A 12,120-nucleotide genomic window follows, 5' to 3' on the forward strand; every position below is an offset into this window, starting at 1 on the left:
ATGGTTGCCTTCCCCACAAGAGGAGGAAAGTACACCCCCCCCACCATGCAGTGCACCAAATGTCAGCCGGCGTGGAAACAGACCCCGCAACAGTGGGGCACCACTTGTACTGCCCCAAACCTACAAGTATTCACTCCGGAAACTGGTCCATGGCTGCCACTGCCTGTGCTAGCTGCAAAAAATTAATTAAAGCAAATAATTTGTTTGGCATCTGTGTTACATTACGAGCTATCGAACCTGTCATGCACCGAAAGAGCATGGCAATCCCCCTACAGCAACGCATGAATTTCTCCCCCTCCCTCTGGGGGGCCCCCCAAACCCAACCAGCACAAATCCAGGCATTGCCTGGAAGTGACGAGAGGCACATTATAAGCGACTTACCACGTCCTGCACGTTCTTGGGTCTCGGTAACAGTAGGTGATGCAGCTGTCACATGGGTTTCTTCCATCTCCTCTGCTTCATCATCTGTGCTACTCCATGGAGCAGAGGGGCTCAGCAGCACCAAGTGTAAGGTGACCGACGGTGCTTCCCACTGCTCATGGTCAACAGGGAGCAGGGAGTAATCTCCGCACAGCTGAGACATGCTCATGGTTTCACCCCCAAAAGGGGCTGCCGCTGCCACCTCCTCCTCCAGCCCAACTCTGGTACTGAAAGTCCCCAGGGTGTCACCTGCATCCTTGGAGAGAATGACGGACAGCTTGTCATAGAATGGGGGCAATTGTGCCACCTGCCCCAGAATGAGAGTTCGCATCTTTGGCTCCATAAAATGCTGATCTCAGGGACTTGATCTTGCAGTAGACCTGGGTCCAGTCATGATTGTGCCCTCGCACCTGCATGCCTTTTGCAATCTCAACATAAACAGGCTTATTCCTCCTACTTTCCAGCCTGTCTATGATCCTTTCCTCCAACCAAAAGTCAATTAAGTCCTCCATTTTCTCCTGGGTCCAGTTGCGTCCACAGGCGTCGAAGGTATCCTCCTGGGCCATCAGCTCCATACTGTTGGCCTTGACTTTCTGCAACAGGATGAAGCAGCTTGTGGTCAACAGCCCAAGCAATCTGTGAAACGGGGCTAGCAGATTTTTGGGGGGTGCCGTTATACTCAGGCTGTGCTTGCATGAGGGTCTGGGAAAATTCCAAGGATTCTTGAAGTCATTACCTCTGAGTGTCAAAACACCCAAAGGTGATGAAGCACCCAATTATCAACAGAAAAGACCTGGTGATGGGGTAAATAAGGCCATTGTACGTTGGGATGGCTGCTCAATGGCCTGGAATGTCTACCTGCCTGCTTGTGGAAAATCATTTAATTACAGAAGCATAGCCTGTTTTCCCCAAAGGGGCAAAAGTTTTGAGTAGCCTACTACACATTACCAGGAGAGGAGTAGGCAAAACATTTTTTGTTTGCAAACTTGATTACACCAGAACGCCTGCTAAGCTCAGGAGGAAAGGATGTACAAAAAACCCAGTGCCCTGGGGTGCTGGAGTAAAGTGTTGAAAAAGCAGCTACGCCGAGCTCCAGACCACACCAGACCCTGCAGTGCCTACCCCTTGCTTGGTGCAGATGAGTGAGAAGCTGCTACTGATGGAGAGAGGCAAAATGGAGAATGAGGATGAAATACGTGATGATGGGAGGACATGGAGCAGGAAGAGGACATGGAGGAGGAGGAGGTGGCAGTACTGCTTCTGAAAAAGCTGTTTACCTGGCGATTATTGCTGGAACGCTTGAGAAGAATAGGCAATGTGCTACAGTGTTCAATGGCGGACGGTGTTCCTGCTTTAATAGCATTAATGACAATAAGAAGATGATACAGGTACCCAGAGGACTTGGAATAGAAAGAAGAAAGTGAAGAAGTGGAATCTGACTGGGCTCTGTTGAGAAACCAGAGGAGGACGAGAATCTGCATGGTGTGGGCCCACGAGAGCAGCTTGCACTGGTGGGAGCGAATGATCCTGACCACGTGGAACGACCAGCAGTGGCTGGAGATGTTCTGAACAAAAAGGGAGACCTTCTACCATATTGTCTCCACGCTGGGGCCCCACATCGTGAGGCAGGACACTAACATGCATCGGGCCATCCCACCAGATAAGAGGGTTGCAATGGCCATCATGAACTAAGCAGCCCACCCAGCCTCTGCTACATTGCCAACCAGTTCGGCATGGCTGCCTGCACGGTCAGGCTGGCAACTTGTGAGCTTAAGGAGATCGCTGCAAACAAAATCATCTGCCTGGTGAATCCACAGCAAGTCATAAATGGCTTTAATGAGATGGGGTTCCCGAACTGCGTGGGGGCTTTAGACAGCACTCACATCCCAGTGCTGTGCCCTAAGGGGATGGGGGGGACATACACAAACAGGAAAGGATCTTCCTCCATGATCTTGCAAGCTACGGTGGACCACTGGGGCTGGTTCACGAACATTTATACCAGGTGGACCAGCAGCATGCATGATGTGCATATGTTCAGAAACTTCCCTCTGCCTTCCCTTGTGGAGAAAGGACACTACGCACCAGCGTGGAGCAGACAGTGATCCGCGGTGTCACTGTTCCCCCAGTGATATTAGTAGATGCTGCCTACCCCCGAAAGCCCTGGCTCATGAAGGCTTATGGAGGGAGTGTGACTGACCCACAGAAGCTGGCTTTTAACTACTGCCTCAGTGGATGCAAGATGGCCATGGAGCGTGCGTTTGGCTGACTGAAAGGATGATGGAGGGTGCTTACGTGCCAGTGCAAGGTGGAGCAAGAAAATATAATGGCCTTTATTGTGGCAGCCTGCGCGCTGCACAATATCTGTGAGAGCTGCGGAGAGGTTTTCAAGGGCTCGTAGGAAGAAGCGCAACAGGCAGTGGCAAGACAACAATGTGGCAGCAGCTGCAGAACAGGACCAAGGAGATATCCTCAAGGAGAGGCTGGTCAGGCGGCCCTTGTGCGTGGTTGTCTGGCAAGATATACTGCTGACAACAACACCTAGCGCTTTGTTGTAACATACGTTCATTTTTTCACACTTTAAATCTGTATCTGTCTACACAGGCATGTGGTGTTGCTGACGGGGAGCAGAAGGGAGGACGGTCAAGGGGAGGAGGAGGAAATCTGAACTGGGCTAGGGGTTTGCTGCTTCCAGACTGTGAGTGATTTGGGAGAGGGGGGTATTACGCACCATCACCCGCATCTGAATGAGCCTTCCCCCTGCCACACTCATGGTGGGAAGGAAGGATAACTACATTATAGCTCTTGGCAGGCTAGGCAGATGGAAGACCAAGCCGAAGAGCCACCCACATTTTGGAAAACAGTCCAAAAACATGTATAAAACAATTCACAACATGCCTCCAAAACCCGTATGTGGCACTACACAAACAGATGGACGGTGTACCCGGGCCGGGAACGGGAGGTTTCCAATGGGAGCCCCCACTGGAAACCATAGAAAGACCAATGAGCTCGCAAATGCTGGGAAATATAGTCCAAAAAAAAAGCCAGAAGAGCTCGCCACCACCAACATGGATAGCAATCGCCAACCAACCGGGTGGCGACAAACACCCACCCACCCGCTTTCTTAGATCATAGCAGTTATCATAGCAGCTACAGTAAATGAAAAAAACCACACACACATATTTGTAACGTGGTGGGATGGGAAGGGAACGGAATGGGAGGGGAGGATTCACATGGCTTGTCTTTGGGATTGTGTAGTGATGGAGAGAGACCAGACTAACCGAGCACAGTGGATGCAAGTGACAAGGATTTTGGGGTGACCATGCCCGGGGGAGACTCCCAGTGAGAGTCAGGACTGCCCAGTGAGAGTCTGGGGGTGGGGTCTGGGGAGCCCGGGTGGCTCACATGCGCCTCCTGCTGTAATACATTACCAAAGACATTCTAGGGTGTCAATTGGTATTTGACTCCCTCTACTGAAATCTGCGGGGAATGACACACAAGGCTGAACGGGCTCAAAAGCGCCATTCGTGTGAACAACAAACGATGCGTTGTGCAAACAAAAGCACGTTAACATTTTCAGGTGCTCTAAATCAATGCCCGTGTTGTCTACACTTGCCCTCCTCCCCACCCTCACCAAAAAAAAAAAGATGGTGCATTGTTTCTTCCAAATGAAGCAGTTACTGGGTTCAATCTCCAGCACTGGGAAGTCAGCTGAATTAGAGCAGCAGGCTGGGCGCCGGACCGCCTGTGTTGTCTCCTCCTCCCTGGGAAGAGGATAGGGTCCTGTGGGTTAAAGTGGGGGACGGTGGGGATCCATAACTCCTAGGCTAAAAACAGACGACCAGTTTGATGAGACCTTGATTAGGCCTGGATATCTTGGCAACTGTCAACCCTCTAGATCAGGGTGTATGCACAAGAGGTCCATGCAATCATCACACCAAGATCTTACTATCACAGCAAGACCTTCAGTGCATCTGCCTAGGCAAGAACATGGAGGAATGGACACTGCCCTAGACCTACCATCCCCCCTTTAGCCCACTGAGACAGAGTCCAAAGGCCAGACCCAGTCTAGAGGGCCATCACCCCTGCAGTTTTCAACCCGCTGCGCCTTAACACACACAGGGACATCTATGTCACAAGTTTTGCCTGTCAGCAGCTTGAGGTGCAGTTCCCCCCAAAACCCTGCACCTATCATCTTGAAACTTGGCAGGATTTGTGGCCTCACCAGGGACCACCACCCCTGCAGTTTTCATCTCTCCCCCCAACCCCCCCCGTGGTGTAACACACACACATGACATGAGTTTTGCTTTCAAGACTTTGGGGTGCAGTTCCCCCCAAACCCCTGCACCAATCTTCTTGAACCTTGGCAGGCTTCATGCTCTCAGTAGAGGCTGCCATCCCTAGAAGTTACATCCAAAATCATACAAAAAACAACAAAGTTATAAACATTTCATTGATTGCCCATTTTACCCTGTGGCCGGATCTCCGAGGCGGCTCCAAAGCTTTGGAGCCGCTTCAGCCAGATTGAAGTGGGAAACCAATCTGGAGCTCCGGATCGGATCCCTGGCATCTGAAGCGGCCGGATCCGAAGCCGGATCAAAGAGCTGCCTACTCGCACGGGCCTAGCGGACGTAGGTGGCTGAGCGAAGAGATTGAGCAATGGGTGCTTACACAGAGCACTCCCTACCCAGAGGAGATCTCCAGGCACAAAGTGAGCAGTGGGGCCAGGACTGTGGGTTTCATCCTCAACTCTAACATGGGAATGGGATCTAGTTCCAGGGTGGGAAATGGGGCAGGGGTTGGGAGACAGGACTCCTGGGTTCCTTTGCCAGGCTTAGCATACAACCAGTATAGAGTCAGTGGTGAGTCAGATGCAGTTGGGGTCTACATCTCCAGCACAGCATCCTTTAACAGGTCATGGGTTAGTGCTCACAAGCCCATGTCATCTCCACATACAGCGTCCTTTAATATGCCATCTCCAGCACAGCATCCTTTAACATGTCATGGGTCAGTGCTCATCAGCCCACTGAGACTGCCGCCTTGCTCCTTGAGGAAGGAGGCTTTCAAACAATCTCAGGAAAGGATCACACAGAGCCCATTAATATGGGAATAAAGAGCCCGGCCTTAGAAACAAGCTCCTTTGGTTCAGTTCCAAAAGAGAACAGGGGGCAGAAACAGGCTTCACCTTTGTTTGATGATGTAAAATGAAAGAAAACAGAGGCCCATATCTTGTTGCAGCACAAAAGCTCAGGTTTGTGGTTGCAACAGGTAGTAATAAATTGGGCCACCTTGGGCTACTGCATCTCGAGCAGGTCCAGGGAGGTGATCCTCCCCCTCTATGCGGCACTGGTCAGGCCGCAGCTGGAGTACTGCGTCCAGTTCTGGGCGCCGCACTTCAAGAGGGACGTGGACGATATGGAAAGAGTTCAGAGGAGGGCCACTCGTATGATCAGGGGTCAGCAGGGCAGGCCTTATGAGGAGAGGCTTCGGGACCTGAACCTGTTTAGCCTCCACAAGAGAAGGTTAAGGGGGGACCTTGTGGCCTGCTACAAACTGGTCAGGGGGGATCAGCAGGTATTGGGGGAGTCCCTGTTCCCCCGTGCGCTGCCAGGAGTGACCAGGAATAACGGTCACAAGCTGGCAGAGGGTAAGTTTAGATTAGATATTAGGAGGCGCTACTTCACAGTCAGGGCGGCTAGGGCCTGGAACCGGCTTCCAGGGGAAGTGGTGCAGGCTCCTAGCCTGGGGATTTTTAAAAGGAAGTTAGATGAGCACCTTGCCGGGGTCATCTGACCCCGGTGCTCTTTCCTGCCAAGGCAGGGGGTCGGACTAGATGATCTACCTAGGTCCCTTCCGACTCTAGCTACTATGAAACTATTGTAGCCCGTGTCTGTGGCTTATGGTGGGACAACTTGTGCAGGTTGAAACGTGGAGCTGGAAACATGGAGGGGGCGCTCCCTTTGCTTCAGTGCTTGCTGATGCACATGAGAAAATCCCTTGGAAAGGGATTTCTCTACACATGTCTGCAAACATGGAAGGGGGGGGCCCTGTGAAAGTCCTAGCCCCCCACCCCCAGCACTTGCAGACACACATGGAGAAACACCTTGCAGAAGGATTTCCCTGCATGCACGGTGCTAGTGCAGAGTGAGGAACTCCCCAGGGGCCACCTCCCCGACATGGGAGGTGGTGGGGTTTTACCTTGTTTGCAGACATGCCCCAAGTCCAAGCTTCCAAGAGAAGTGGTGCAGGCTCCTACCCTGGGGGTTTTTAAGAGGAGGTTAGATGAACACCTTGCTGGGGTCGTTTGACCCCAGTACTCTTTCCTGCCATGGCAGGGGGTCGGACTAGATGATCTGCTCAGGTCCCTTCCGACCCTAGAAACTATGAAACTATAAGTCAGGGCAGGCAAGGCAACCAGGGACATATACTGTATAGACGTCCATGGAGCGTGATCAGCTGTGCCACAGAGTATCATGGAGCAGCTGATCAGGTTCCACCAACGCCTGTTTGTAGCAGGAGTGTTTACAGCTAACAGTGTGAGGCTAAGTACAGAAAACCTATTTCATGATTAACACAGCTTAGAAACAAAACCCAGGACTCCAGAGTGCCAACTCTCTGCTCTAAAGACACTAGACTCCACCGTCCCTCAAGATCAAGTCCCACCTCCCAGACACCCCTGTTCTGCCTCTATGGACTCAACTCCTGTCCCAGAGCTCAGGATATAACTCCCACTCCCTCTGCCCCATCGAACCCCTCAGTCTTTCCAAAGGCAAAAAGAGGAGGTTGCCCTTGGCAAGGCCGGGAGGCGGGTGGCGCTTACGGTATTCCAGTGGGTCCATGCTTAGGGGATGGCTGTGTCAGTAAGCGACTGCAGGATCCAGAACTGGAGCAATGGTTGTCCATCCACTGGTTCCTCTGCAGCTGCCCTGATCCAGAGTGGCTTTGTCCTCTCCAAATGAGCTGCCAGAGCCTCAGCTCCAAACCTTGCATTACTGTCAAGGTCTTTGTCAGGAAGGACCGACAGCCATTTTGTGTGGGTGGATGGGGTTGCTGAAAGGGGATTGTATTGAGTCCACCTGCACAGGAAATGGAGAGTCCTTGTGGGGTATGTAGGTTCAGTTGAATAAGTCCTGCATAAGTCCTGACAGATTTTGGTTCTGGAGAAATGGAAGCTGGACCTGACCAAAAATGCAGAGGTGCTGCATGCCCCAGGGCTCACACAACTTCCACTGCCCTCTGGGAACAATGCTTCTCATGTGCCTATCACCCACACTGTGGCTTTGCACTACACTGACCTGGAGCCACTTACACCTGCCCTACAGGGAAGTATAAAGCCTGGACTGCAGAGAAAGCACCCCAGCTGGTTAACTGAACAAATACATCAGCTCTATACCCACAATGTCACCAGGCGTTGGGCTCCTGACTATGATGATCACCCACCATTACCACCAATAGGCACCTGTTCCTCACAGGCCATCTCAACCTTGTTCTGTTCAAACACAGCAATAGTCCCATCCCTCACAGGACGCAGATCCACACAGAGGTTATTTACTTAACATAGCATTTCAAAGCATGTTCTCCACAACTGATGCAGCAAGGAGATCCAGCCAGCTCAGAGAAGCAGAATCTTTGCTGGTGTCCAGATGAGTCCTGAACCCAGCTGTGCCCTGGGTGGGCACAACATGTCTGGCTAGTGGACAGATGTATAGAAGGGTAGAGCCATGGTGAGCACACAGCAAAGCAAGGCCTCTTCCATCTTGTATGGAACAATGCTACAGAAACTCATACTGATGTTTTTCTGGTGGTATGTGCCACTACCCCATGCTGGCTACCTTCAGGCCTGCTCTGTTGTCACAGACTCCATACTGCTAAGAGCAAATGGGACAGGCTGCCTTAGTCCCAAATGAATGAGCCATAGGTTGTAAATTTGATGACAGCCCTGGGGAGAGGGAAGCCCCACATTGTGCCTCCCTCACGGGACAAGGCAGAATTGTCATTTTCCCCACAAGAGGGTGAGAACCATTACTGGACCTCCCTCCTAGGTTCCTATTCTAACTGGAACAAATCTGTCTTGACTTTAGGCCTTACTCCCCTCCCAAAGCCAAGGACAGAAACCAGGAGTCCTGCCCCCAGGCCTTCAGCTCTGATCTCCTGGAGCTCATGCTTTTTGTCAGAGTTGGGCATGGAGCCCAAGTGTCTTGACTCCCACCCCACAGTACTGACTCCATGCCTGGGGGGGATCCCTTCTAGGCAGGAACTGTTCTCTGCGTGGGCAGCTCTTGCTCAGTCTCTGTTCAGTCACCTCTGTCCACCCACATTCCCAAGAAGTTACCTGTGGGTGCCAACTCCCAGGGAATTCTGGGAGGATAAAGCTGGTCCATGACTCTCCCTCCCCTTTCACTTCAGACTGCAGTTTCTACCTGCTGGAAGCTGTCTTCTACCCTGCCCCAGCGCCTGCCTGTGACCCAGAGAAGCCCAGCATGGCCCGAGCCCTGCTCCTCACTGCCTGTGCTCTGTTCTATTTCTTGGTTGTAGGTAAGTCCCACCCACAGGAGCTGTACTTGGAGATGAAACACACAGGGCTTGTCCTGCTTTTGAGGCAGGGAGTGGAAGGCAGAGCTTCCGAAGTGGAGCATAAGGTCCAGGAGCTCTGATCCCCAGTTTACGTCCTTCTCGTAGGTGCTGAGTAAATAGGGGCCCAAGGGCTCTGGGCCCCTCAGGAAGAGGGTAGGGTGACCACCCATCCCTAATTGGTGGGACAGTCCTGAAATGGGAACAGTAAGTCCCGACCCCAGGCTGCATGCTTCCAGGACAGCATTTGTCCTGGATTTCCAGTACCATGCTGGGATGCAGCTTTTTCATTCACTGGGGAAAAACATGGGAAACAATAGGTTTCCCCTTGCAGGCTGACAGTTCCAGTCTGCAAGGGGCTGCGGGGAGTGGGACGCAGGGGGCACCACATGCACGTGTGTACATGGCCAGGAATACAGCCCTAGGCAGTGGTGGAGAGCAGCTCCCCCAGTTGCCTGCTGGTAAGTCTACAGCGGGGAGGGACAGATTAAGGACTGCATGGTAAAGGAGGGAGTGGGGTAGGGGCTGGGGGCACTGCCCAAGGCAGGGAGGTGCATGGGGTCTGAGGCTAGGGCATGGGGCAGCTCATCCAGGCGGCTGTGGTGTGGGGGGCTCCCTGCTGCTGTGCTCATTCCCAGGGAGGGCAGCGTGGGGGAGCAAGTGCCCCCCTGGATTTGTGCACTGGGGGTAGAAGCAGGTGCTTCCCACTGCTGCCAGCTCAGCAGGGGATGCTTCACCACAGTGGTGCAGCTGACACGGGGCTCCCAGGGGGAGGACAGCAAGACAGGGAGCCCCAAGCCTGCAGTGGGCAGCTGGTATCTGCCGCCTGCCATGGACTCTGATCAGCTCTAATCTGGCTGTGCTGCCCGGTGGGCATCATCTTAGGCCCCACAGCAAATAGTAAAAGTCAGCACCTATCCTCCTGCTTGTCATCTGCCAGACCATCCTCCTGCTCTCAGGCCAAGGGCAGACTGGAATAGGGGAGGCTGAGGTGAATGATGCTCAAAGCAAATCCCAGGGGCAGTAGCATAACTGAAGAGGGCAATCCCTTTGTATGTGACGGTGGTGCAAAGAGTCACTGCCGCAGCAGCAGCTAATCACGCAGCCACAATCCGCATGTCACCAACCCACTCTGTCCTGGGAGCCTGGAGCTGTCCCAAGTGCAGAGCTGCCCTGGTACGCCTCTGCCAGCACAGGGGTTTGGGGCTGGCAGGCAGTGGTGTCCATGGTGTGACAGATACTCATCTGATGCCTCTCCCTCTAGCTGATGCTCTGAAGTGCCGGCTCTGCAGCTCTGTGCTCCCTGGGAAGCCCTGTATGCCTCCTGAGAAGACCTGTGTGGCCCAAGCCTCCGGAGCCTGCCTGTCCGTCCTCACCCTCTCCGGTAAGGACCCAGGTGTCCCACTGCCATCCTTGTTTCCCTCAGTAGCTCTGCCTGCAGGTCTTCTCCCCCTCGCCTGCCAAATGAACCCAAGGGTGACAGCCCCTCCCTTGTTTCCCCAACATTATCATCTCACCTACCAGCTGATGCTGGTCCCAGTAGCTGAGAACCAGGGCCCAATTATGACATGCTGGGGCCCTAAACGATGTCAAATTTAAGAGGCCCCAAAGCATTACTGGCCCAGAAGCAGCAGGGGAAGCTTGCACACAGCTGCTGCTGCCTCCATTAAGCACCCCACGCCTCTGCTCTGCATGCAGCTGGTGCTCAGGGACTAGCCACCGCTACCCCACCACCTCTCTCCAGCTCCATGACCAGCTGCCGTGCCAGTTTTAAAAAAATGGCATTTTCAAATTTCTGGCACTTGCTCAGTCCTGAGCACGCCAGATTTGTGAGGTTTTACTGTGTTTTCTTTTCGTATCTAGAGGCCCCTCATAATGTGAGGCTCTAAGCTGTAGCTTACTTAGCTTGTGCCTAAATCCAGCACTGCTAAGCAGGCAATACCTCATCTTATCTTGGCCCCAAGAACAGGCAAATAGCAATCCCACAGCTGCTCCTACTCAGCTTCTCCTGCCTTGTTCTGTCCTATCCTGCCCAAAGGGTGGGCTGTGTCCCACCGCAGCCACTTTCGCAGGCTCCCTAGGTGCTGCTTTCCTGGCCAAAGCCAACCAGCTCTGCCACACTTCCCTGCCCTGGCCCCATCCCCCAGGGATGCCACCTCCTGCCTGTCTCCTCAGGCTTGCCCCATAGCAGAGAAGGGGGGTGGCAGAGGGCAGCCACATGCCCAGAGCTCAGCCCTGCCTCTCTCCTTCGGGGCCAGAAGCAGACAACCAGGTGCAGCTGAAGATAATGGGCTGCACCCCGTCCAAAGAGAAGTGCGACCGGACCTGGGACCTCAGCAGCGGGCGCCGCATGGTGTTCAAGTGCTGCACCACCCACGACAACTGCAATGAGGGCGAAACTGAACTTGCAGGCACCAGGGTTGAGTAGGGAGGCACTGGGCCCCCTGCATCTTCCACCTCTTGCCCCACAGCCCCCCGGGGCCAATTACAGCAGAACCCCCAGCCACTGCCTCCCCCTCTTTTTTCCACAGGGACTTTTCTTGCAGGAAAGGAGGATCCCTACCCCCCAGGCACTCCATCCCCCCACATCCCCATAGGCCACGGGTGGGCAAAATACAGCCCATGGGCCAGATCCAGCCAATGAGGCTATTCTATCCAGCCTGCAGGGCCCCTAAAATGTATTTGAAAATTAATATTTATCTGTATCAAAAATGGGCAGTACGACCCAGGGGAATCCTCAGCAGGCTCCTGCAACGGCAGGGTCCACGTGGCCCCACCCCCATGGCCAGAAGCCCCAACAGGAAACTAGTAGGGGGAGAAGGGAAGGAGGTGGTGCAGGGTGGGGAAAAAGCAGCTCCTCCCCTGCCTCGTGCCTGGAGCTCCCTGCTGCAGCACGGGGCACCGGCCGGGGCGGGCGAGGGGCCGCTTTTCCCTTATGCTCAGCACCAGCTTGGAACCCGGCCCCGCACCGGCTCCGGGCTTGCCCGCTCGGGCTGCACAGGGCGGAAGTAGCTGCGGCCACCCTGCTTGCCACGCTGGGCAGCGTTTGCTGCTGCTGCTGCGGCCTGCCCAGCTCCACAGACCCCTGCCAGTCGGCGCCGTGCTCTGGGCCCCACTGGTGCTGGCCCTGGG

At 53.9% G+C, this 12,120-nt stretch overlaps 1 protein-coding gene across 1 annotated transcript; it reads left to right on the plus strand.

Moving 5' to 3' along the window:
- Positions 1 to 4,652: 4,652 nt before the first annotated feature.
- Positions 4,653 to 11,517, plus strand: PATE1 (prostate and testis expressed 1). The gene is made up of 3 exons (XM_090029866.1): positions 4,653 to 8,952; positions 10,253 to 10,372; positions 11,250 to 11,517. The coding sequence occupies exons 1-3, from the start codon at positions 8,898 to 8,900 to the stop codon at positions 11,414 to 11,416; spliced, it is 342 nt and encodes a 113-aa protein (XP_089885992.1). The 5' UTR covers positions 4,653 to 8,897; the 3' UTR covers positions 11,417 to 11,517.
- The last annotated feature ends 603 nt before the right edge of the window (positions 11,518 to 12,120 follow it).

Source organism: Crocodylus siamensis, chromosome 15 (genome assembly GCF_052110815.1).
Source record: "Crocodylus siamensis isolate JL-2025a chromosome 15, ASM5211081v1, whole genome shotgun sequence".
Lineage (NCBI taxonomy): Eukaryota > Metazoa > Chordata > Crocodylia > Crocodylidae > Crocodylus > Crocodylus siamensis.